At 45.3% G+C, this 27462-nt stretch overlaps 1 protein-coding gene across 2 annotated transcripts in view; it reads left to right on the forward strand.

The window, feature by feature from the left end:
- Nucleotides 1-27462, forward strand: part of LOC126531224 (sodium-coupled monocarboxylate transporter 2-like) — a 47098-nt gene that overhangs the window by 1202 nt on the left and 18434 nt on the right. For both annotated transcript variants that reach the window (XM_072288353.1, XM_050178664.2), the window contains exons 2-14: nt 1793-1861; nt 4111-4162; nt 4636-4703; nt 6314-6394; nt 8674-8747; nt 10771-10911; nt 13418-13547; nt 15895-15983; nt 17931-18040; nt 18448-18515; nt 20380-20466; nt 22099-22280; nt 24872-24969. In XM_072288353.1, the coding sequence (XP_072144454.1) occupies nt 1793-1861; nt 4111-4162; nt 4636-4703; nt 6314-6394; nt 8674-8747; nt 10771-10911; nt 13418-13547; nt 15895-15983; nt 17931-18040; nt 18448-18515; nt 20380-20466; nt 22099-22280; nt 24872-24969 (1249 nt within the window). The remainder of the gene's footprint in view (nt 1-1792; nt 1862-4110; nt 4163-4635; nt 4704-6313; nt 6395-8673; nt 8748-10770; nt 10912-13417; nt 13548-15894; nt 15984-17930; nt 18041-18447; nt 18516-20379; nt 20467-22098; nt 22281-24871; nt 24970-27462) is intronic.

The raw sequence follows: 27462 nt of genomic DNA on the forward strand, positions 1-27462 counted from the left end.
TTTACGCTTTCTACTATGGCCAGTGGACGTTCGAACAGGTGTAGCGGTGAAATGATTTAGTGCTTGCAGCAGCCGCAAGTAGACTCCATGCAGGGGTCATAGGAATTATTCCGCCTGCAAGTTGCTTCATGCTTATGAAAGAGGCACGTGTTCTTGTGCAGCGAGTGAAGTTTCAGAGATGTGAATCAAATAGCCTGCGAAATCAATCGTCTGGGCCAAATTTATTGTTTACGGAAAGCCTGAAGTCGGCGGTCCGTCCTGTCGCCTTTCTATTCAGACTCGATCGTCCACGTGTTTTTCGCAGCACGTTATCAAGCTTTTAGGCTCAATGAACCAGAAGGACGGCATGTTACAGATTGTCGATGCAATGAAAAGTAGCCGCTAGGGCTCCAAGTGGAAGGCTCCGCGTCAAATCACAGTGGACTGGTCGCGCATGCGGCCTATATATATCATGCAACAAGTCTAGCCAACTATATCCTGTTTGTGTGACCTGGTGTGGTGTATACCGCAATAGTTGTGAAAAGTCTGTTGTTGCCCACCGAGAAATCAACCTCGGCTTTGCGAGTCTTCGTGCCGTCATTGACGTGCCATCAGAGTTGTCATCGTTGTCGTACCACCATCGCCTTCGTCGCCATTGAGCCAGCTTACGCTTGTCTAAAGGTTTCCCAGGATGGTCCCATGTATTCTTAAGCAATTAGCTCTTCCACAAGAGAATACTTCTTTTGCTCAGACTTTCCAGCAGTTTAGCTTGCTTTGAATTTAGGCACCCTATCTCACTCTGCTCGTCATCCACGCTCATGGAAAAGGGGTGCTAATAAAGGGGCAAATACGGTACTTATACAAGCGGCGTTGCAGAGTTATTCCGAGTTTTATTACAATAGTTTCACACTAGACTTTTACAATAAGCTTTGCACTACGCGAATAGTAGAATATTATGACTTCGATGAGCTGCTTCTGCCGAGAGCAAACGAGTTGCCCTGGTCGTTAATTCCGACGCCCTCCATTTCTCGCATGCTGCAAGGTTTAGTATACGCCCCTTTTTGCTCGGCGACAAATATAGCGCAATACAATGTTTTTATATCGCAAACAACTGGCGCATGAAATCCGATGCGTTATTTTTCGCACCGTCTTATCCAACAATTGCTTCATTTTTTTTTTTCAATCATTTTTTTTTCTTTTTGTTTCCGTCCTTGTTGTTGTTTCCAGTCTCCTTCCTTCCTTGCTGCAACGATGGAACTGAAGCAGAGGATGCCTTGATGATCTTTTCTTTCCTTTTTTTTTTTCAAAAAGGAGCTATCGCTGGAATGACGGTATTCTTGTCAAAAGAATGCCTGTATGTATGGGGCAAAGCGCTTGGACAATTATCAGATAAAGTCGAACAATGTCAATGCGGAGCAGGGCGCTTCGAGACCGCCCCAAGTACACTTCAGATACGCAAGCTTCAGAAGTTCGCTGATATTAATTGAGGACTCCACCACACACTTTGATTGCTTAGTTGCTTAGCGTGCTTATTTCTCACTTTGTATACGAGTATCCCTTGATATTGGCAAAGGGAAATGGAAAGGGGGTGGGGTGTGAGAATTGGAGGCTGCCACGCACGTCGGCAAGTCCACAACGAGTCGGAAGCGTTACTTTTGCAGCATACTGTGTCAACAAGAATGCAACGTTTTTCGAAGTGATTGCTTCAAATTCCTATGAAAGAAGCTAAATGCTGACCGCACGATGCCATAGTGTCAATGCCGTGCAACAGAATCATCGCCATCTCTCATCACCCGCTTTATACTTTTCGCAGTACTTGGAGATGAGGTTCAACTCGATCGCAGTTCGTCTGCTCGGTTCGCTGTCATTCATCGTGAACACGGTGAGTGGCCCAACTGAATCACCCACGAGAACTTGGTTTTCACCCCGAAATTTGTGCAAATTTGTGGACAGTTTGCACCGTTCAATGCCGCGCCACCGTATGGGACACGTACATGCGTGGACACGTCTTTGTTTGCGTGTAGTGAAAATTTGAAATCACGAAAATTTGAAGTTCATATGGCAATTGCGAAAATTTAGAAGTATGCGTAGGGTGCCACCGATGTGCTTTGTAAAAGGGCGAAAAACTTGAAAGTGTTCCTGCAAAGTGTTACTATTACAAGCACAGACATTGCATGGTTTAGAGTTAAAAGGACGCATAAGAGAAAAAAAATATTTTGCACCTTATTAGTAAATTACCTGCCTACAAGAAAAAAAGGAAAAGAAAGAAAGAAAGCACTCTTAGTGTAAGATTAGGCCTTGTAAGCCAGAAAAGTCGCAATAACAAAAGACGGGTGGCGCCACCGCCTTGAAGTTCCCGCATCAGCGCGCTGTGACGCCATAAATTTTGACAGCGTCCGTTTGGGCGCGTAGGCCATTCTTTAGCGTTAAAGATGGACTACATTGTGGGAGAGTCATATAATATATTACTTTGAAACTCTGAAACTCTGATTGCATTCTAGAAGAGCAAAATACTGAACTTAGCAAGTTTCAAGCATCTTTACTGAGTCTGATTGACAACGGCCCTCATTCAACATAATAAGTTGAAATTTGTGACGTCACGCTGACGTACCGGCGCTCTGGTTACGGCGCGAAATAAAAAAAAAAGAACGGAACTTTGACCGTCATTATCTCTTTTAATGGTCAACCTATTGCGGCGAAATGAACAAAAACGAAGTTTTGGAACGATACTTTATCACTCTAAAGTGTTTGTGTATACTATTCCTTTAAATAAGTTTACGATCCGATGTGGCCATTGAAGACTGCTTTGCAAAATCAAATGTTTAATTCGGCGGGCTATTCAAAACGGGGGTGCACTCAACGGCGACTGCAATTGCGGAGGTGAGATCACGTGAGCAACGCACGTGACGAGAACGAATGGCGTACAAAGGACTCGCTGCGTCATGGTAGCACGATCCCTTTTGGCGGTAAATTGTGACTACATCGCTGGCTTCTCACCAATAATTCTGCGAAGTCGCAAAAGCCTTTCGAAAGGGTTTATTGCTGCTGTTAGCACTTAATTGTGCTCAAAAAGATCGTAGAGTCACTGGAGTATGAGTATCTGCTTGTTTGTTTTTACGAAGCTCACATAAGAAAGAAAAAGTTACAAAATGCAAAAATACATTTGCATTGCATGCTTATCTTACGCAAAACTTCCTCTTAAACAGGTTGTTTGGCGTTTCTTTCTTTTTCTTTCTTTTTACTTTTTTTGTAGATGATGAACAGCGCCAGCTTAATTACCTTACGTGCAATACATTTCGCGCACTATGTCATGATGTCCGTCAGGCGTAAAATTTATCTTTAAAAATAAATTGTGCATTCGGAGTAAAAGAGGGCTAGTCAAGTTGGTGCTTCAGATTTTTCACATTCCCTTTTCCTTTGTTGAACTCCTAAGGCGGAAGCTGATCATTCAATTTTTCAAGGATCATCGACTCGACGCTACCACCGCAATGATTACGTTTGAAGTTATTAAACCGGCAGGTAGGTTCAAAAGTCAAAACAGTAGCATCGCAGGTATATACCACCGGCCACTGCCGACATGTTTGAATGCTGAAAATGCTAAGGAGGGCGCTCTGTCTTGACCTGCTCGTTATTATAAACTCCTCTCGGCTTCCAAAGCAAGCAACAGTTGCCTTCTATTTGAGTGTACAGCGCCGTTCTGCGTTGAATTTTGTATGTATTAAAATAACTTTGAGTTTCAGCTGTACACGGATGTCATGGACTTAAAATACACCTTTGTGTGCCTTCAATGAGCACCGGAACTCGTTTCTGATGTCGTTCTTTTTTTTTTTTTTTTGCGCATGCACATTCCTATTGGTTTTAACTCTTGCGGTCCAGGTATAGTGCCTAATAGCGTGAGCGTTTGCTCCTGTTATAGCCAAGGAATTTGTTGTTAGAATATTTGAACCGGTGGTGTCTGTGTCATATAAGGTGTCTCATAAGGCGTCTGTGGACACAACTTCACGAATATTTCACTTCACTTTTTCACGAAATAAAAGTTTCTTGCCAACGGCGACCTCATGAGAGAGCCAAGAATTTGAAAATCCACTTTGATACGCAACCAAATATGCCTTTCCGCCTCCTGATACATAGATGCTGTACATGGGAGTAGTGCTCTACGGACCGTCGTTGGCATTAGAATCAGGTAAGCTTTCTCCTTTACCGCTGCTCTCCCAGCATGTCGTGGAACACGAAACGGACGCGTGGATGCTTTCTTTTTTAATACCACTGAGCATTCGTATGCAGACTGCTTAGTAATAATTACAAATAATCTAAAAAACAAATACTTTTTATTTGTTAAAGGCCGAGGAATGCAACAAGCTTATCTTCAGTTTTGATGGCTACGATAGAATTAGTGATGCGGATGACATTTAGCTCTTTACTAGAAGTCGTACTGTTGCTATATACCACAGCAAAGTGATACTAAAGAGTGTTCACGGGAGCACAGATTTGGGACCGACACTGCACGACGCGTGTACACATTTAGTGACGCCGCTGATGTACGCAAAAGGTCCGGTGTTACGACGTTTCACGTAATACGAGAGTATGCAGCACTACCGAAATCCTTCCACGATACACCACCTTTTGTTCGTTTTGTCTTTTTGTCCTTTCTTCAAGTCACCGGCTTTCCTGTGTGGTCATCGATCGTGGTCATTGGTTTGATCTGCACGCTGTACACTGCGCTGGTGAGAACACGCAGTTCACTTCGTATATCGCATGCGCTCAGAAATACCACTGCCGCGAGAGCATATATAAGGGACGATCATTTTTAAGTTTACGGGAATTTTCAAAAAGGCGCACCTGTGGCAGATAGCGTAATTCTTGACCTCGACCTAGATTATTCGAAAAGGCGGACGCTACTTCGAGAAGTCGAAACAGATATTAATATAATTAACTAATAATCACCAATGAAACTTCTTATTTAATTACATGGCAACACATGTTGCCATTTACAATTGTATCCACGGTGATATTGCAAGACGTATCCACCTGAGATGAACCTCCATGATGACGCCAGTTTCGAGTTATTATTTCCCTAAGCGTGGGACGAAATCCATGGGCGTTCCAGTTACTTTTGTGCTACAATGCATAAAATAGAGTTTTGGTAAAAAAGTAAGTGAAACAATACTGCATTTTTGCGGCGAGTTTGATGGCGCATATCTCCAAACTGGCGTCATTCTGTAAATTCATCTTAAGTGAATAGGGCCTGTAAACTTACTGGCTACAATTCGAAAGTTGCAGCATGTGCTGTAAGGTAATTAATTAATAAGCTAATTAGATATATTTATTAATTATTTGAAATGTATTTCAATTTCTCGGTCAAATAATGTCCGCCTCTTTGCGTAATCCAGCTCAAGGACTAGAATTATGTTTTGTGCAACAGGTGATTTTTAAAAAATTCTGGAAAACTTAGGTATCATGCGATCCATGATACCCCTTCTAACGCCAGTTCATTCTAGCTACCGAAAATATATGTCTAACGTATTTTCTATCTCTTCGGCGTTGCACCCATAGCGAAGTTTACATGGACGGGAGTGACAGTCGGCATGGCGTTCGTGTCAGAGAGAGAGAGAGCTGGAAGGAAAAACGAAAGGCTAGGGGGTCAACCAGGATTGGTTCCAAGGGGCGTATAAAAATAGCTGGCAAGTACAGGCGCGTCAATCGATGTCGCCGTGAGTGTGTCGCAAACGACCGCGAAATTTGCGTGGCATGATTCTGTCATGTTTTGCTCAGAGCATGCCCGCGCAAGCCATTCGTCACGTATACATGGGTCAAGTATAGGAGCTGCGCGGTGAAGTGAGTATAGCTACGTTCGTAAATAAATGTCTACGCCCCTTTGAATGCGACCCTGAGAGACTAGTCTGAAAGTGTTTGATCCCAGAGGTTATAAATAAATGGCGTCCGTTGGTAAAGCGCTGTATGCTAAATCGGTGAGCCTATGTTCTCAGATCTGAGTGTCTTATTACGCAATGTTAGAACACAACCGAGGGTGAAAAAAATGTTCAGGACAGGAAAGAGTGTCACTTGCAACTTTGCAAGTGACGCTCTTTCCTGTACTAAACTTTATTTCCGCCCTGTTTCCTAATATTGCGCAGTAAGATGAACCAACTGGCCCAGCAACAAGTATTAATCCGAATGTCTTGCCATATTGCCATCATCTTTGCCTATCCTGCCTTGTATATTGCGTTTTGCTTATATACACGATCTGGGCTGCTGACAGGAAGCGATATGCACTTCGGGCCATTGATACTCAGATCTGTGTGTCCTGAGAACGTTACCCGTGCTGTGCCTACAGGGTGGCATGAAGGCCGTGGTATGGACAGACGCCTTCCAGATGACCGTCATGCTGGTAGGCATGCTCAGCGTCGTCGTGTGGGTGAGTGTTGTATGTCACAGTGACTTTGAGAACGTGTGCATATTCCACCATGACTGCGTTGGTATTGGAGGTGGGCGAATAGCAACGTTTATGAACAGGAATCTAATACGTACAGTATCGAATATCGAATCGAATATCGAATGGTCAAACGCAGACGCATATATTTATAGCGAGAATATTTGATCTTATTAAATTAGGCACCACATTTCTACAGACTCGTGAAAAAAGACAGGTAACTATCAGGGACGATACTGATCAATTTTATACTAATCATTTTACTAAGTATAGCTACTAATGTTCAGAGCGTGGTTGCAAACAAGCTTTGCAAGAATGAATGGCTGCTGTAGGAATAGCTTTCCAGAAACGCTACATAAGGTTGCCGAAAAATGATCCGAAGTTGTGGAAAAGAAGAAGAGAAAAAAAAAACTGCTCAAGGACTTGTGCGCTGTAGGCACATGTAAAAGAGCCCGTTGCAAGGGAAGAAGATATAACCGATTGTAGCTTAAAAGATGAACATGCAAGATGACTAGAATGTTAAAGACAATAAATGACAAACTACAAGCACGGATCACAGGTTTCCATGCAGGCTTCCGCCGCGAAACCGGAAACAAAGCTTGCATTACCAATTTTGTTTCTGCGTTGCTTCGAAAGCTTTTGTCGTTACCGTCGCGGTGGCTTAGCGGCTATGGTGATGCGCTGCTAAGCACGAGGTTGCGGGATCAAATCCTAGCCGCGGTGGCCGCATTTCGATGGAGGCGAAATGCAAAAACACCGATGTCCCGTCCATTGGAGATACGTTAAAGATCCCCAGGTGGTCAAAATTAATACGGAGGGCCCGTCTACGGCGTGCTTCATAATCAAATCGTGGTTTCGGTGCGTAAAACCTCAGAATTCACTTCTTTTATCTCTTCTGATAATTTGCGATATTTTGTTTAGTAGACGGAAAACAGTAACTATACTTTAACAGTCGGTTGTAGAGATATATTTGCTTGGTTGCAAATATTAGAAAATACCGAATAGTTAATTTTCGAATATGAATACAGATAGTTCATGTGTAAAATTCGATTCGTATTCGAAACTTTGAAAATTTGCCCATAGACCCTTTCTGTGTTTACTCACACAGGTCTCAAAAGGCTTCCGGTTAAGCACTCTTCAACAACCCATGTTACAATAGCCTGTAATAACACAGAACTATCCAGCTGGCACAAGTTTTGCTGTGAATGTTTGACAAATGAATTTTACTGCTGAGCAAGAAGAAAGCTGCATACGTGATCTCGACGCATGGCACACGTTCCTTAAATCCGAACATTAAAAACATACAGGTGTAGTAAATTATGGGACAAAATACTTGTTTTTTCTTGGCTAACAGGGGCTGTGAAAAAGGCATGGCCGGATGTTTTGTGGGTCCATAAACACGCTGCTGCCGCAGCGCACACAATAGCAGTTACACGACTTGAAGCTCTGTACACCTAAAACAGTACATCAGGAGCAGAAAGATACTTTATTATTACACACCAGTTCAGGTGTCGAAGACCCCTCTCAGAGAGAATACAGCGATTTACTGTCAAAATATGTGGCAAAGGTAGCTGGAAAAAACAACAACCCGTCACAACTTGTGCACAACAGTGTGTTGGCTGGCTGACGTCCGAACGCATGGCAGGGTGCACCCTGGTTTTAGATCCGGAGCCGAGGTTTCCTGGCGCCGAACACACGGTCGAGCGTTTAATTGGTAGCCACGGTGGTCGCACGTGTGCACGCAAATGTCATTAAGGTGCAGGAAGGAATTAATGGTCTTCACGCACCGGTATGTCGGTGTATGTCAAATCGCATCAAACATTATCGATGGTATATATAATCGGACGTTCGGTGCAGTGATGGCGTATTTCGAAGCCCGTGTCGTGCTTCCGGACTTCGGGCTTCGATTGTTTAGAATTTTCGTCACAGTGGTGGTTGAGAACGCCAAGCATACAGAGTCTGATCGCCTAATGGGATTAACTACGTGCTTCGAAGATTACGCGCTGATGTCGGCATGTGCATAAAGTGAATAATTCATTTGCGCACACCGACGCGTATGTTTTCTGGAAAGGCTTGTATTTCTTGATGATTACTTCGCTGTTAATCATAATGGTTAACATTCATACCCAGGCTTCACCATTTCTTATTACGGGCGGTCCAGCTCCCTTTAGTTCGTGTAGACTTTTTTTTTGCCATTTCAAACAATGTGTGCTGCGTTGTCAGTGACATTTAACATGAGTGACTAATCACGCCGGCAACTGCAGGGTGCCATGAAGGTTGGCGGTCTCGGTCAGGTCTGGGAAACGGCCGTCAGCGGAGGTCGAGTGCAATTCTTCAAGTGAGTTTAAGCACTGCCATTTTATTATTTCTCTTTCTCTTTCTCTTCGTCTTTTCTCCTTTCTCTCTCTCTCTCTGCCCTCTTTCCAACCCTTATATTCCCCACGCGAGTGCAGGGTAGCAAACCGGAAAATCGCCTCTGGTTAACTTAATTCCCTGCCTTTCCTCTCTCTCTCTCTCTCTGCACTTCGTAAATAAATAAGACTGCTTGTTTCTCGTTCTCAAGTCGGCGCAGACATCAAATTATTCTCACTGCATTAGATATACCGCTGTCATTCTTGTCGCTGCGGCGGTGTACTTATAGCTGTTGGCACTGCCATCTTTGTTTTTGATTCTAGCACACCTCGGCGTCGTCATAATCACTATCTTCTTCGTTACTTCATGTCTTAGTGATTTCCAACTCCATCTTCGTTTTCGGAAGTCTTTTTTTTTTTAATTTAATCTTGTTTTCCATGTACCTGAGGTGCGCCGTGCGATTTGCGACCATGTAGGGTATTGCTCGCGCAAGCAACATGTTAGCGCGGGCAAACTCACATTCTGCGCCGATTTGGGGATCTGGATTCCCTGGATTCAATTCTCAGCAAAACGAGCTGTGTAGAATTCGCTCGGCTTCGCTTACCGTCTAAGAAATATGCTTGGCGAGGCTTCGCGACAACGGCCACGAAAGTAAGGGGGAATTCCCCGAGATTCTTAGAGGCTTTTTCAGGGTATGGCTGGAACGTTAGATCATGCACCACAGCAGCACGGCACTTTGGCGTTTAATGTTTGGAGCTTATGGGACATTGAAGGGAGACATTAAATCAGTCCATATTGACATGTTACTTTTTCAGCCTTCCTTGTGATATTTTTCGGCGTCTGCAGAAAGAGTGGGTTATTAGCGTAGACAACGTACACCGATGTTACCTTCATCAATTTCGTCCCAAAACATTTGCTTTCATGAAGTCGGCATGGCTGGAAGTGCCGCTTGTTGAGGCGTAAGTTGCCACATTAGATATTTTCGGGGGTCGAAAGCCCTTGCTGATTGAACGCGACAGCCGTCGTCACTATCTCGTGGCGCCCGAACTGCTATGGGCCATCCGCCAGAACGTGAAGCGACAGCTTCGTTCAGGCGCTTAGAGGTCGCAAAACAGAAAACCCAATGTGTTTATAACTAAGCTGTTTCTCATGCGCTACACTGTAATATAATTTACACCCTAAAAAGTGAAGAAGGGTGTAAATGTGTCTATAACTCACACCCTTAGGGTGTCTGTTATATAGATAACACCCTAAGGGTGTGAGTTATAGACACATTTACACCTTTTGTCACATTTTAGGGTGTAAATTATTTTACAGTGTATGGCGCAAGCAAGTGCTAGGTGTCTTAAATGTTGGTATACTGACGGTTTTGCGCTTCGATCCCCTTCGTACGCACGAAAGCGGCAGGCAATGCCTCCTTTAGAAAAAAACATGCACTCGTTGTTCAAACGGTCGCTATATCTTGCAGATGTCCCGAACCGAAATCAACAGGTAGAGCCAGCCACGCGTTTTGCCAGGCATCCTCTACTCCGCATCTTTCGTCTCTCTTTTCAATGCTTCATTTTCTTTTTCGCTTGCTTTCTCATCTGTCCTGGTAGCTTACTGGCTATGGCGTTGCGTTGTTGAGCACGAGGTCGAGGGTGCGATTCCCGGCCGCTGAGGCCACGTTCCGACGAAGGCGGAAAGCAAAAACACTCGTGTGCCGTACTTTGGGCGCACGGTAAAGAACTTCAAGTGGTCAAAATTATTCCCGAGTCCGCCACCATGGCGTCACATCGTGGTCTTGGGACGTAAGAACTCCAGAAATTAATTTGTGCTAGTTTTCCCCTTCCCCATTGCCGAGTATCCGGTTGGAGTAGGAAAGCTCAAGCGCACCTCTCTGCGTTTCTTGAATTTACCTTTCTCTCGTCATGTCTCTCAAAAATATCTGTAGCTGCTTCTCGCGCGATTGTTCTACCAAAATTTCACGCAACGAAAACTAATTACTGAACGGACTATGCGCCTTTCAGCACGCAGTTGGACGTCCACCATTCGGGCTCACTGTGGACCGTCCTGTTCGGCACAACTTTCGTCTGGCTCGCTTCGTACGGTACCAGCCAGACGCAGGTACAACGATTCTGCAGCGTCTCCAGCATCAAGAAAGCCAAGACGTGAGTGTGTGTACCGCATAGTGACGCGTCAAAGTAAGTCCCCGTTTCGGCTCTTGCCGAGTTGCATTGTAGAAGCGCAGCGGCGCTCGATGCCTTGCCGAGAGCGAGCGAAATATTCTCGTTCATACGAAAGCATTTCTGATGAGAGAGCGAGTGGTTTGTGTATATAAGAAAATTTGACACTTTCACCTTAAGGATGAAGCGCTGATAGTGCTAAATGACGGTGGGGACCACATATTGGCGCGATGCGTCACGCGAGGCAACTGCATGCGGTGCAGCAGAAACAGCGCCCTGACAGCCGTGACCAGGCGCCTCACAACGCTGGAGTGATGAGTAGTGCCGCCAGTGCCGTTGCAGGCGTCGAACCTTGATGCTGCTCGAGATGAGACCGAAGGAAAAGCGTCGGCGTTTGCAGCTCGAAGTCTATTGCGTATTCCGCTTAGACAAGTGCATGCACCAAGAAATAGATAAACTTTCATGAAATAAAAAAAATGTAATTCGAGAGAATTTTTCCCCCTGTCGTGAAACTTCTTCAGCTTTGCAGATTTCCGCATAAATCATTTGCAAAATCCATGGACTACCCTTGAATAACACAACAGGGAGAAACACTCTCTGGAATGTTTTTTTTTTCCTTTCCTTAAAAAGTATCTATTCCTTGGTGCACGCGGAATACGCAATAGACTCCAAGCTGCAAGCGCCGACGCTTTTCCTTCGGTCTCATCTCGTGCGTCATCAATGTTCGACGCCTGCAACGGCACTGGCGGCGCTGCTCATCACTCCAGCGTTGTGAAGCGCCTGTGACGACTGCCTGGGCGCTGTTTCTGCTGCACCGCATGCAGTTGCCTCGCGTGATGCATCGCGCCAACATCGTAGCTGAACTATCCGATATAGCACCAGAGTTCTTTCCAGTAACTTTCGTGGGAAATTATGCCTGACAGCTTCTTTTGCTGCAGTACCTGCACCTCCCATGCTTAGCTTTGAGGGCTTTCCGCCTAGTAATGGACTAAAGAGCACAACAAGGAGTCCATTAAGAGACACTGAATGGTTGTCAAATAATACAATAACGCTCAGCAATGGTACCAAATTGAGGACAAGTCATGCAGTTACTTCTACACAAAGGAACTATCAGCGTTTCATTGTTTTGAGAGTATGGCCTACACTAGAGCCAGCAAGACAGTAATGAATGTACAACCTGCACCAGTAGAATACAGCACAACAAATCTGCATGTAACAGAAGCCTACACCATTAATAGAAGTTCCATGTTCCATATACACTCGTATAAATAAAGAAGTTAAGTAGCAATTGTTGGAATTCTCCATTGGCTTCAATTCCATAGCCGTGTCTGCACATTCGTCGCAGCCTTCCTGCACGTTCGCACATTCTCAATTCGCCTGGCTAGCCAAGCAGCAGGTCAGTTGCTCGCCCATCGGGCTGACCCACAGGAATCTGTGCTCGCACCAGTTCTTTTCAACATCGCCCTCCTTCCACTAGCGTAGAAGCTAGCGACGATACATGACGCACAATACATAATGTATGCAGATGACATCACTGTTTGGTCAGTTTATCCTGAAATATATTCTCAGGTCATCATTCGTACGGACTTGACTCAAGCCATCCACGGCAAACGTACGGTATCTCGGTCCACTCCACTGTCAGATAGCATTCACCGTCTTGCTACCACTCTGAATATCGTGATAAGCGTCCAGTGGATACCTCGAACTGCCCTGCCGGCTCTTCTTGAAGCCCATTTGGCAACCCACCCAGAGTTTATAGCGTACCCACTTCCGCATTTTCCTGAAGACGCCTGCGGACAACTGACCCGGGAGAAAGAAAACCTCCTACGTATCACACGAGCTCTTATACCTCCCTGTGGGTCAGACCTCCATGGTGGGTTAACCTGCTGAGAGGAGGTTACGTTACGGAGGCTGCGTGTCCGGGTCGCACTCACCCCGTCTATGACCGCTCTCTCGACACAACAATACCATGGTCCTTACAATACATAGTGCCAATTTTGTGACACAAAAATCTAAAATTTGACAGTGACACCCCTACTACGGACGTGCTCAGGACTTCATCTAAACTATCTCCGCCACCTCGGGGCAACAGGCCTTCGGCCTGTTCACATCTCGTTCACTTCTAGATTTGTTGCACGAGTCAAATCTGTTCGTGTACTTTTGACATGCTTTGTATTATCCATAAGGGCAAGCCATCGAACCAAAAATAAAAATAATAAAAAGAAATTTAGTATACTAAGACACCACGACCACTAACCCTGGCATAATTGCATATAGATTTCTCAGGCATTCTAACCTCCCTATCTTTCCGTTTATTCTTGATTCCTCCTGCTCAGGCATTCTAGATAACACCAAAACCAATACCAAAAGATAAAGAAAGACTAAATAAGAGACAGGGTATTGTAACTTTACTACACACATACAGCTTCGACTCTCATCTGGCGTGACTAAGATTCGCTTATTATTTCTCTTTTTCTTCTTTATCTTGCAGGGCTCTGTATATAAACATTCCGGGTGTCATGATAAACATCAGCTTAAGCTGCCTGGCGGGATTGGTGATATATGCACACTACGCCGACTGCGATCCTCTCAAGGCAGGCAAGATATCCAACCCTGACCAGGTGTGTATGCGTACAGGTTACCGGAATAAAGTAGAAAAAAAGAAAAGAAACAAGCTGTGAAACATGGCGTCGCAAAAGTGCGGCGGCGCTGGCGCCGTCAGTTTTGGTATAGGAAAGACAGAGTGCCCTAACCATGGCCTCCGAGATAGCGCGCGCAGGTTTTGCGGGCGAAACCTCGGAGGCCATGCACAAACGAGTAAGTCAGACGAGTGAAGGAGCTTGCAGATAATTTCAATAAAAAAGAAGGACAGAGAACACAGCGACGGAATGGGCGCCAAACTTCCGATTGAGCTTATCCATAATGAGAAATATATTGTAGCCACAGCCAAGTCACGTGATCACAGTGAACATGCTACAACATAATAACCAAATACAAGAACAATGCTCAGTGATGAGCTGCCATACTAATCTAAACAAGTGACAGGCACAGAGAGTTGCCGAGAAAAAGCAGTTTCTTATCGAAAAAGAGAAGAGACGGCATGCTGACACAGGCACCACCCTACGCTTGTCGTAAAAAACCTCCATGACCTCCCGCTCTGTTTTTTCTCTAGCTCTGCCTATAAACTTCGTTTTAGTAAACTCCGGATAACATCCGTATTCCTTGCAACTTATCTCTTTTTATTTACAGAATACCTGCGCGACCTCGAAGGCATTATCAAAGGGGGGACAGTTACAGAAATGTGTGTTAAATTGTTCATAGAGATAAGCAATGAATACATAAAGCAAAGTAAACATCAAGGTTAGAAAGCTTCGTGCCGCCTCGTGCTTATCTCAGAAACTTGAGATTACGCGACCTCCAACAAAGAGCGTGCCTGACGCCACCAGCCATCTCGGCTCGCCCGTTAATCTTCGCACCCGCCGCAGATTACCTCCAAGGTACGGCGTGTAAGCGCTCAGCTGCGTGTACAGCCATGCATAGAGACGGCCAAGATACAGAGGAGTGTGGACCAAAATGTTTCCATAGATTAATAGATTATAAGACGGAAATTGCTTCGGTTCCGCTTGTTGTTGGATTTGTCTCACAAGCGGGTACGACCTCCTCGCTGGCGGTGACCATCTGGGGAGGAAGAAAAGAGTGAATGAGAACTTGTGTAGGGCAAAATTACAATTACTGGAAAAACACGCCTCCTAGAAGTACTCCAGGAGAGAGCCCATGGTTCTCTTTCTGTGATGTATCTCCCCACTTTGACCTCTTCCATTGCTGTAAATTTGCGGCAGAGAGGGCTACGCGTAGCCTGCTTATAATCTTGAGTCGGCGCTGGATGTAGGTGCAAGACTGTGCTCTCCGGTCTTGCACCTCAAACAGCGGCGCGTAGATGTGTCAGGTCTGCCGGGACCAGGACTCTTCGCTTTGGAAAAGAATGCCAGCCTCGAAGGTGCTAGAACCATGCCCGTACTTACTGTCCTTATCCATACTTTTGTCGCTCTTCCGTGCGGAAGGCTTTTGGCACCCATGAGCGTACAAGCGGAGTTTGGGTTCCTGCTTGCGCAAACCTTCTACGTTTCCTCATCTAAAACTCTCTTTGTCGACAGGATGAATGGAAACTCAATGCCTATCTTAATTTTTTTATAATACCAATATTGGGCACTCAGTTTGAAGGTGAGCTTTGAAGGTAAGCTTTGAAAGCAAGATCGGGAATCTTGACATAGTCCTGCCACTTGCTAATCTTGTCCATAGGTGTCAGCCCCTCTAGGAAACTCCGCTGTCACGCACTATTTACGGACTGCAATGGCTGAGCCACACAATAAATAATAAGCACACCTAATATATATGCCAAGCAAGGTATAAAAATTGAAACACTAAACATTACTAGTGCAATCGAAATGTTTTTTTTAAATCACGAATGCTATATATGGTATTGCTTTTGTACACTGGTATTCAGTCTACTTGAAACTACGACGCTAGTTATCTTATTTGCTTTATTATGTACGAGTGTAATCTGTTATGTATAAGTTTGCTTTGTTATGTATCAATGTATTTGACTTAATTCTTCTCGCTAGTTTTATCTCTTACATTGTTGTCACGCTGCCATTGTTCCTATTGGGTGGCTGGCGCTTGGTCAAGCTGCGGTATTTGCAGCGTTTTCATAGCCTTTCTTTTTCGCCGATGTAAATATTTGCTTAAATAAATGCCGATTGATTGATTGATTGATTGATTGATTGATTGATTGATTGATTGATTGATTGATTGATTGATTGATTGATTGATTGATTGATTGATTGATTGATTGATTGATTGATTGATTGATTGATAAAACCGGCAAAAAGTCATACACTGCCATCCGCGGTCATCCAAGCAATTCAGTGTGACAAACTCAGATCCTCGCATCCTTGACGTTTCGTGCAGCTTGTGCCCTACTTCGTAATGAAGACCATAAGCGGCGTGCCCGGTCTTCCTGGTCTGTTCGTAGCTTGCGTCTTCAGCAGCGCTCTCAGGTAAACAGACTACTCATGACCCATGCGTCGTAAGGCTATGCCTGGGCTATTATAAACTCCGTAGTGGCTATTTGTGGTTTAATCTCGACTATACGGCGTTCTTTAACTGACACAAAAATCTCACTGCACGAGTATTTCTCCGATCCACGTAAAGCGATTTGCAACACTTGTTAGAGCGAATGACCGCAACAGCGCCTTCACCGTCGTGTTCTCTTCGCAGCACACACTTTCAATTACGTGGCTGCCAATGAAAGCGATCTGAAGCATGAGTCCACTTGGTCGTTTTCTGTCCGTGTATTCTTCTTTCTTTTTCTTTGACACATCAGTTCTGCAGAAACCCGTAAAGTTATCGAATGAAGTTTCACGAAAAGGAAGAACTGTTAACCGTCTATTAGTAACACGAAGCTAGAAAGGAAGACCATAGGTGTTTCCGTACGGATTCCTGCATAAGTGATTTGTCGTATTCCGACTGTCAAGACGCCTTCGCACTGTGATCTGCTAGCGTTATGGTTAGCTCAGACGGTAGAGCGCCCGCCCCGGAGGTGCATTGGTCCTGGGTTCAATCCCCCGACGAGGACGAATTTTTCTTAAGCTGCGAAGCTTTCTTAGAAATTTGAATAGCTTTCCTTTGTAGCTTCGTGCTACTTTCAAGCGGATGCCAACCTGCACTTTCGTCCTAATATAACGGGCACGAGTCATGCTTGGCTTGTCGAGTACGTCTCGCTGTGTCCACCTTCTGGTACAGGAGGACCACTGACTTTCTACGCTATTTTGCTGACTTTTATTAAACTTCTATTCTCTGTGACGGGCCGGATAGGGCGCTTTGAGCAATGAAACAGCTGGGAGTACATCCACACATAAAGTAAAGCCAACTTCCGGCGATCGTTGCATTGTCGGAGAGATTGTTACCTTCATTTTTTATTGCTTTCTTTTTGCTTTATTGTACAGGGAAGGTATCAATTCTCAAGCGTTAACTTTTTATTAAACACCACCACGTCTGCGAGATCTTGCTTGACTCGGCAAACGGGCACGTCAAACCATACGGCCTACAACGTTTTTAGGCTATCATCGCACAGGGCCAGGAGCGTCATCGGCCACATACTTCGACGCGTTCGGTGCCGATCGAGTCACGCGAGATCTCGCGAAAGTGACCGTATATGTCTTCGAACGTGATCGGTTGAGAATATCGCCCCAGGACAGTCGCCGGCGTCCGTGGTAACTGTCGACGCGGGATTCGGAGAGGGAGTTGGCGCTAGCCGAGAAAAGGACAGGAGTGACGAAGGAGAAGCACCAGAGAGCACATGAGAGAGCAAGGGTGGGAGCTGCCGGCGCCGACCAAGGGAAAGCTGAAGATTACATAACGCTAGCACGGGGACTGTCCCCACTGTAACGGAAATATTCCCCTCGACAACGTGACGCGTTTGGCGACTGCACTGATGCGTCCTCGCGACTGGTACGTTCCCGCGACCGGAACGGAGCACAAATCAAGCATGGGCTACAGTCAATGTTGTTGTGATAGGACTGCATATAATATACAAATCTTGGCGAGAAACGCCCCGCTGCGATTTGGGAGCTTATAAACTGGCCAGAAGAGGGTACAGCCGAACGCCTTTATAACGAAGTGGCTGGGGCCTCCGAAGTCATTGGTGACACAGGTAGCTTCGTTTTAAATATGTGCCGCACCGCACAGCTCACAATATGGAACCAGGATAGAAGCATTTTCCTTCGTTATACAGGTCATTTCGTTGTAGAGGCGTTCGTTGTAGAGGCTCCCGACTGTAAAGTACTGTTGGCGAAAGCGCTATCGAGGTGCTTCGGTCGCCTGCCTGAACAGTAGTGCAAGCATCGATCGATACACCGTACAATTACAATTACTGCAAATCATCGGCGGTTATGTGGGTATGAACTTACAGTGATTCGCTCTCTTGCGGCCATGCGCGCCCGCAGCACGCTCTCCTCGGGTTTCAACTCGCTGGCCGCCGTCACGTGGGAAGACTTTCTTGTTCGCCACCTCAGTCTCACCCCTCGCCAGGAAGCGTATGTCACCAAGATCGTAGGTGGGTATCATTACAAGTGCCTTTTCTCAACTAGCTACCGTATGAAACTATGCGCATTACCAACGGCCGTCAAATATAAGTTGACCGCCCACAGATCCAATGCACTCGGCTGCATCTATCGCTGCTGTGCCGAGGCTCTCTTCAGAACCTGGGCAAACGAACTTGGGCCCGTAGGCGTAACGTTCCATGCAATTTTACGCGTTTTCTTTTCCTGTGATGGGTAGCGCCGAGCAATAATGGCGGCGCGCAGCCGATTGCGGAGCCGTCTGAGCCGATTACGGAGAGCGAGAAAAATGAAAAATTAGATGGATCGTTAAAAAAGTGCGGTTCCTGATTCGAGTCATTATGGGGATAAATATAAGGATTCTGATTAATAATCGTGTTTGGTATTTTGCTCTGAATCCCAGCTGCCCTCTACGGACTGCTGACCATTGGCCTTGCCTTTGTCGCCGGTACAGTGGGATCCATCCTCAAAGTAAGCGAGTATTGTGTCAGCGTCGGGGGCGCCCGACTTGCTGTGATATGTGCAATTTTTTTTAAATCTCTTACTCGTGCTTCCGGCGTGCCTGGGGACACTGTCTGGTGCTAAAGTTATACATGCTTACGGTTGGTGTACTTCTATATATCGAACAGTGGAAATGGGATTCAGCGCATTTCGTTTTTTTTTTTTTCTATTTCGTACTGACACATATTTTTGAAGTTGTAAAACCACGTTGTAAAAGTTGAAGTTGTAAAACCACACGCTTGTCGCACGTAAAACCGTGACACTTAGCAAGTTTGAATGTTGGGAAATAGTTATAAGAAATTTCAATTTGTTAGTAAAGTAGATATGGAAATGATGTACCCAGCGTGGTCGATATTTTCGTGACGTCAATACACACCGAAAAAGCTGCTGACGTCGTGTAGCAGTAAGGCTAGATATGATAACTTTGCTCATAAAAGAAAGAATAAACTAAAATTGTGTATATCTTGGCTGTGCTGATGTGTGGCAGCCGCTGGAACGGAGCAAGCAATGTATCCTGACGCCACAACATATCCATCTTTTGGGCAATGAAACCGGAACTGACTTATTGAAACAAGCACTGCAGTAAACTATTTAGGGTGTTGTGAGGTTTGCCGGTATTTTTAAAATACGAAGTAGTTGGTGTTATGTCGTAATCCTAGGGCCTGGGTGGTAGCGGAGACGCCACCGTGGAACAAGGGGAACCGCACCACTTGCCGGCGTCCGAGAACATGGAAATAGGACAACTGAAGCGGCAAATAACTCCACGTAGAGTGTGTTACAATTCTGGCCAGCGTCCGAGACAGTCTGCATAGACAGCTAAGAAAACAGCTGAAGCAGCTTCGAGCCCAAGTAATGGAACGCGTATCGAGCCATATAGCAGACACATGGGAAACGGATGGATGGTATGGATGCTATGAGCGTCCCCTTTGAAACGGGGTGGTGGGTCGCGCACCTAAGCTCTTGTTCTTATTTTGCCTAATGGCCTACCTATCTTTAACGCCTCTGCAACGTGGCGCCTCCTTGCGGCTCGTAGAAAAAGCTTAGGAAAGCACACACTAGCTCTGTACTAGTTACTACCATAACTATTTGCGTCTGCGAACCTATGAACAACACATGACTTACATTAAGCGCACAGGAAAGCGTGGCTACGTTTTCTTGTGCGCAGACGACATTCGCGCCGAGTTTCGCGCCATTTAAGAGTAACCATGAACTTGTTGTTTGAAGTCATGAGGTCTAATAGCTAATCAACGATAACAGAAAAAATTATCCAGTTTGAGTAAAGTGACTACTAACAGTACACCGCTAGTCCCATCCACGTATCTAGTAGATAACATTTTGCACTTATTGTGCCACTGTCCTCTATTTCAAGCACAAAGACAATCTTTGTCCAATACATTGAGGATCCTACATTGAGGATCAATACATGATCTTCCTCTGAGTGAACAGACAGTACTAGAGCACCGTCCCCACCAATCATCGGCTCAGAAGGCAGTGAAGGCACTTTCGTGCTTTCTGAGAACGTCTGGTTTGCACGAGTGGCTTTGACTCAATGACTGCCTGTGCACGCCTCTATACTCTCTCTCTCTCCCTTTTGCTTCTTCCTTCCCCCAGCGTAGGGTGGCCAACCGGACTCTTGAGTGGTTAACATCCCTGCCTTCCTTATATCCCTCTCTCTTTCCCTCTTTTCTTTAATAGCTTGACCCGCGTTAGCTGGGACGCCCCGTGTAATACGAGGAAGACAATAAAAACATATCTTTAGGATAATTTGATTCCAAGGAGAGCGCTGATTAGCTCAGAATGTGCACGCTTCATTTTCAGGACATTGTCTTTGCAGGCAGCCTTCGCAATGTCTGGTGCTCTGTCTGGTCCTTTACTGGGTGTCTTCACGATGGGACTGCTCTTTCCGTTAAGCAATAAGAAGGTACGTTCGAGCAAGACGGAGCCTGGACAAGACGCCGCCTTCGTGTGAATCTTAGCAGCGCGGAAAGATTTAATGTTTCTCCGACTAGCCCAACGTCAAGATTTTCTAAGGCGACAATGTTAACCAGCGACCTTGCATACGCTGTACAGAGACCGCAAATAAGTCTAACATTGTAATGAACTCCTCTAAGGGGCACGTAATCCCATAGCGTGCAAGACATGTTGGAAATGTAGGTTGAAACGCCTTAATGTTGTTCGTAGAACGATAATTCTTGACGCGCGTGGATCCCTGAAAGCGGCTAGGGTGCGCGAATATAGTTGTCGATTTCCACGTGAGAGGAGCTAGGCGTCTTTCTCTTTAGCAGTCTAGCTATGTTATGTTGCACAACGCCCAGTCATTGGGAATGGCCAGTCACGAAATATGAAATTCGCTATGAAGGAATCTCAGCACATATGTTTGTTCTACATTCGGTAGGTAAACTAATGGGATTAAGGATGCTTTTCAATGCGGCTAGTCATGACGCCGCAGCCCAACTATATATAAGTAATATAATTACCGATATTTTACTTGTGCGCAGCTTCGTTTCAATTTAGTTAGTTTATATAAGGTTCTATTTCAATGCAATAAATTTCAACAAAATTGGTTTAGTGGCTGTCAGACGAGAAAATCCCCAAGTTTCACATACGCTAGAATTGGAAGGGTAACAGCTACGGCTGGCAGTAATTCGAACCGTTGAAATGACCAATTTATTTTGTTTCGAGAAGAGGGGAGAATATGTACAGTGCGTACCACACTTTGAGGCTGCGCCTAGTTAGTAATAAAGCGTCACTAAGCACAAGGTCGTGGCTTCGATACCCGGCTGCAGCGGCCGCACTTCAATGGGGCCGAAATGCAAAAACGCTCGTGTACCATTAGGCGCACGTTTCCCGGAGTCGCCCACCACGGCGTGTTTCGTAATCATATCGTCGTTTTGGCACGTAAGACATCATTTCATTAAATTTTGGAGTTATAAAGCTAAATTCGCGTGCAATTTTCAGCCGTACGCAAGTTGCCGACATGATGCGTCAGGCAGTATTCTATTGAATAAAGACTCATCCGCAGGCGTTTTCAAATCTAAGCTATACAGGTATTCAGCGTTGGAATACTGGGCTCCCTCAAGAGTAAGAAACACGGTACAGTGCTGTCAGAGAAATGGGTTAGAGTAGTCTTTAGCTTGTCCGTATAATTTTAAGTGAAGTGCTTTGCGTTTATGAAATGGCCTGTCCGCAGACAACCCATTAGACAGCAGAAGACTTTGTTTTCGGCCTAGTCTGCGTTTTACTAAAGGGCATGAAAAAAAAAAAAAGAACGAGAGCTGAAGCAGAGACAGGAACGAAAACGATGACACAGGCGGCGGCGTCGTTTTCGTTTCTATCTGCGTGTCGTCTTTTGCAGCGGTAAGCACGTCCTCCAGAAACAGCGGTCAAGAAAGACCGTGAGGCCACGACCCCGCATGCTATGCATTAACATTTCGTAGCCTCTACAGTAAACGTCTGAAGAGTTTCTGTACTATGTCCAAAATAACTTTTTTGCCGAGGACAGCCATTCATTTATACCATTCCCCGAGACGCAATGCGCATTTTCCACTCTCAGGGTGCCCTGGCGGGCCTGCTACTGGGCGAGGCCATGTGCATGTGGGTGGTGGTCGGGTCCCTGCTGTACGGTTCGCCGAGCGAGGACCTTCCTACGTCCGTCGAAGGGTGCGAAGCCGGGCCGCTTCCAGCCGTCGGCGGTCACTTCAACGTGTCGCGGCACCGGTCACCGGTGGAGCCACAGTGAGGGGCTACTTATACTTTTCTTGGTTTCTCACAAACAAACACCTCGGGAGGCTTCTGGCCGCCTCCTCTGAAATTATCTTCCAGATTTTACTCATTGGGCAGGAAACCCATTTTCTCTGTCACCGTCGTGACGAGTTGCGAGCCCGCAAAGGCGGGCTTCGTCTGCGAACGAGTTACAGTAAGTAAAAGCAAGCTTGTCAGAGAACGCGGGTGTTTCTTTTTTCCTCGATTCTCAAGGAGGCAGCCCAAGCCAGAGGGTTTCTGGAATAATCCTTTCACCTATAGGATGAACCTGGTGACGACTCGAATTACCGTTTCAGAAAATTAAGATTTATTTTAGCCTCTCAATTTCTGCGGACCACTTTCGGTGGCATCATAATAAATGTGCTCTGATTGACTAAAATAGCAGAAACGAATATGACGAAAGGAATGATTCCCTTTCTGTCAGGATTATTCTCGCGTCTTGTAGTTCTCGAGCGTATACACGGGATGCCTATCAGAGCAGTGAGATGTAAAAACAAAAGCTACGGCACTAGACAGTGCCGTAGTTTAGTGCCGTAGTGGTCGATCGAGAACACTGGCCCTGCTAAACGTCTCCCAAGTCAACAGTAGCGCTTCTCGCAAGAGTGCCTCTGTTTATACAGGTGGTGACATGGGCGCCTAAGGTGGATGAATGAGTGAGTCTTTGCAACATAATAACACAAACACTGCAAACACCAAAACAACCATTGCTGGGCTTGGTCGCTACGCCTATTTGTTTCCTCGTCGTACGCGGTATTTTTGATAATCGTACGACATTTATGTACTAAAGTGATATCGGTACAGTTTTAAATGCGTAATGAAGCATTTCTGTGCCTACTCAACGAGGAAACCCGTCCGTCCTTCCGTCACGTAATGCGATTGCATTCAAGATATTCAGCAGCGAGCGAATTTACCTTCGGGCTGACTCTCGCTCCAACCGCGAAATGAGCGGCGAGAACACAGCGCACACGAAGCTATCAGCACTCGGTGTATTCTGTCCCCATAGCAGATCGTTTTCAAGATATGTAGGGCCCACGCGGCCGCGCCATACGCTGCCGCCGCTGGAGCACGGTTGATCACGGTTGATCAGGCGCTAAACAGCGGTAACGGCTTATGATGTTAGAAACCTAATCAGCACAGCTGGCGCCGCCACCTGCAGTAGTTTGCTTGCGTTGTAACTTCACCCTGCGCCGCCGTCCGCAGCAGTTCGTGTCTCCGCAGCGCTGTCGTTTATACTGGTCGGATCAAGTTTCATAACATTCATAATGACACCGGGCTGCATGGAGATGAGCAAGTGGCACAGTGCTTACGCATACTTAGACAACTCCCAGAGGTGTTTCCGCGTGAATTCTTCTTACATGCTTTCTCGACTGACATGTACTTCAGCCGCATGTGCTCGTTCAAATACACAAAGCACCGAGGTGAATTTTCCGCACGCCACATTCACAAACCTCACCGTTGTGTCGTCGCAAGGGATTGTCAGTGTAAGATGACGTGAGCTATAAGGTGCAACATCCCGAATCGCCAACCATGAGTTTAATTGAAATGACGACCACACGGATTGCGTTTGCACACTATTTTCTGAGCGTGCAGCGACAACCGCCGCAGGCACATACACATTGCGCTACGCGATAACCGTCGTGGTTGATATTACTGTTGCCATTTTAGTCCATTATATGGTAGATTTGTAGTCAATATGTAGCGCCTTCGACGGCAAGAAAATGTGCTTTTCGCGGACAATGAATTTTCGGGGATTTCACATTAATAATTTTCTTGGCTAATTTTCGCCGTTTTGGCAAGAACGTTTGAAGCATGCTAATGGACTGCCTTTAGCGAAACCTATACCACCTTGGCAGAATGGTAAGAGTGATTGGCATTGTTTCAGAAAGTATGTTGTCTTTGATAGTATACAATATTGCTTTTTATGATATAGGCGTAGCGATGAAAGGATTAATCACTCATTTTCCATGCATTCGTATATCAAGACATGGAGAGAATTTCTAAAGACATTCCGCATTCAAAGGCATAAAGATGGGCCGGAATACCGTTTGATCATTATTTGGAATACTTCCACTTTTGTGTGACGTAAAATATTATATGACGTGTAACTACAGCGATGTAACGAAGTGTTTTCGATAATGATGCTTTTCGTGTGTTTACAGCGTCGTCGTGTTAATTGATACTTTCAGTTGAAAAAAAGAAAATGTTTGTTTTTTTCTTGATTTTCAGCGCATTCTAGCGGATCATCAGTACACTTACAGCGGACTCCTTGCAAGATAAAGTAACACCAGTGGTCGAAATGTGTACTGTACATCTCTGAGTTTGCTTGTTTCGGGTGCTTTTCGCTTAAGGTGGACGCCATAAAACGTTCTTTCATTATCGTTATAATGGAATAGAACATAAGAAGCGCACTTTAGCATTTTTCGGGTCACTTCCTGTGTGAGGCAGATCATCGCCCGTGAAAGGGTATGGGAGTCCCCGCATGATAAAATGGCGCTTTCAAGTTTCACGCCAGCACAAGCGTCTGGGAAACAAAGCTTACTGTCGTCACACTTCCTTTCGTCCAGGGGACTTCTCAAGCTGTACCACCTGTCATATTTATTCGTTCCCGTCCTGGGGTTCTGCGTCACTATGGCGGCGGGCATCATTGTCAGCATCCTTACAGGTGAGCTTGTTACGGTTCTGTCTGGCTTGTGGCGCTCTTCGTTTCAGCCGCTTTTAAGCCTTTTTAAAGCCTTTAAGCCGCCTTTTCACCCCGCGTTTGTCGATGGCGATCAAATAAAAAGTAATGGCTGCAGTAAGCAAAATACACATTTTTCTCTCTTTTTTTTTTTTTTACATAAACAGGCGCTTATGAACAAGAGGCCAAAACATACGCACGCAAAAAAAAAAATAATAAAAAATAAAGCGTAAGCGAGACCGTTCGCTACTTCATCGGTTGATGTAAGCTTTACTTTCAAATCATCCTAACGTTCTTTTCAACACGCATTTATTTATTTATGTAAACATTTATTTGTTTACTGAGTTACTATAGAGATTGCTGTAGCGCGGGTAACAACAACAGACGCAGTATAGGGGCAAGCAATGGAATAGTTTATTGAAGATAGCGTGGCTGCTTTTATTCTGTACGAATCAGCAGGTGCAAGCGCACTTCGTGTTGCGATAGGCGGGCTTGCAACGACGCGATACGGCAGAGTTGCTACCTATTCAGCGCGCACGCACGAAAAGCGTCAAAGCAACACCAACACGAAGCAACATACAACGTTGGCCCCAAAGATAGACAAATAAACATAACCGCTCGATTAGGTGAAGCTCACTGCTTTGACAGATTCAAATGCGCGAAAATGATCTCTTCCTATCAACCATATCACTTGCTACAATGGGTCGTTCTTTTTCCCACTTATACTTAATAATCACCCATTACTTAGCGCCTGGACATTTGGGCATTAACGCCGTCTTCATGAGCATTCTTCTGCCTCTTCTTAAAGGCCGACTGCAACGAAAATTTGGAGCCCACAAGAAGCTTCGTTTCATATAGTTTTCGAATAGGTCTGAAACAGCGTCCGTGCAAAACTTTACGCTTGAAATACGGGTGAATGCGTCGCGAAAAGCTTGAGGTTTTTCGTACCGAAATATACGTTTCTTTTTTAATAAAGGACAAGTGAGACATGTATCCACCCAAACGTAGCTAAGTGCTACAAAGGAAACCCGTACGGGTTCCTCGAAAGAAAAGCTTCGCAGTTGAAGAATTCGTCCTGGTCCGGGACTCTAACCCGGGACCACCACCTTTCCGGGGCACCCGCTCTACCAACTGAGCTAACCAGGCGGCTAGCAGAATCTATCAACAACTTCAACATCATCACAACAATTCAATCTATCACAACAATTCAATCTATCAACAACAATTTATCAACAACTCAGAAGCAAAGGAAAGAGTTTGACGTAATAGTTCTGCGGAAACTCACAAGGTGGAGAGATGTAATTAATAAAGGAAAAGTGAGACATCCACCCAAACGTAGCTAAGTGCTACAAAGGAAACCCATACAGGTTCCTCGAAAGAAAAGCTTCGCAGTTGAAGGAAAATTCGTCCTGGTCCGGGACCACCCCCTTTCCGGGGCAGCCGCTCTACCAACTGAGCTAACCAGGCGGCTAGCAGATGGCAGGCGAAGTAGAATTTATCAGTAACTCAGAAGCAAAGGCAAGAGTGCGAAATGTGAAGACGTGGGATCGGCCCCCACCTGCGGCAAGTTGTTTTTTCATCCACTTTCATCGCCACTAATTTATAATTTCTTTAATTCAATTCGTAAGTACAAGTAATTTACCTTATGTTTTCCTTGGCGTCTTTGTTTGTTGGCTTCTCATGATATACAGGGTGTCCCAGCTAACTCGGACCAAGATATTAAAGATACCGAAAAGCTCTAGAGAAATCGTACCGACTGCACAGTAGCCGTAGTCGTATGTACTTACGGCCAGTATTTTTTTCATCACGAAGTATTGCTTAATTAATTACTTTATTTAGTGAACTTTTTCTAATTATTACTTGAATCGCACACATATCAATTACAAAGTTGTAGGGCACCTCAAATGACCTCCGAATCAAGCATTTGTTTAGTGCTCAGCTTTGTCTCGTTGGTTTTTTCCGAGAAAAAACAAAAGCGCGCTAAACATCCGAAATACGAAATAGATACGCGCTCGCACGCAGCTGCTCAAGCGCTCCCAAGCGAATAGCCACGGATATATGGCTTTACTAGCGGCGGCAGCTCGATACAGGGCTTCACGCTTTGGGATGGTTGCGGCATCAAGAGAACACGCCGCTGACGCATTGACGCTGACGCCTTGTACGATGCGGCGATAAGAGAATGCAGCCGTGTATCTTTCAATGGTTGTTTGTAGGCGCTTGAGTAGCGGCGTGCGAGAGCGCATCTATTTCGTATTTCACGTATTTCGCAGGCTTTGGTTTTTTCTTGGAAAAAAAAACAACCAGGACCACTTCAGCACGAAATAAATGCTTGATTCGGAGGTTATTTAAGGTGCCCTACAACTTTGTAATTAATATGTTTGCGATTCAAGCAATAATTAAAAGTTCGCTAATTAAAAGTAATTAAATAATATTTCGTGATGAAAAAAATACTGGCCGTAAGCACATACGACTACGGCT

This window comes from Dermacentor andersoni, chromosome 5, assembly GCF_023375885.2.
Source record: "Dermacentor andersoni chromosome 5, qqDerAnde1_hic_scaffold, whole genome shotgun sequence".
Classification (NCBI taxonomy): Eukaryota; Metazoa; Arthropoda; class Arachnida; order Ixodida; family Ixodidae; genus Dermacentor; species Dermacentor andersoni.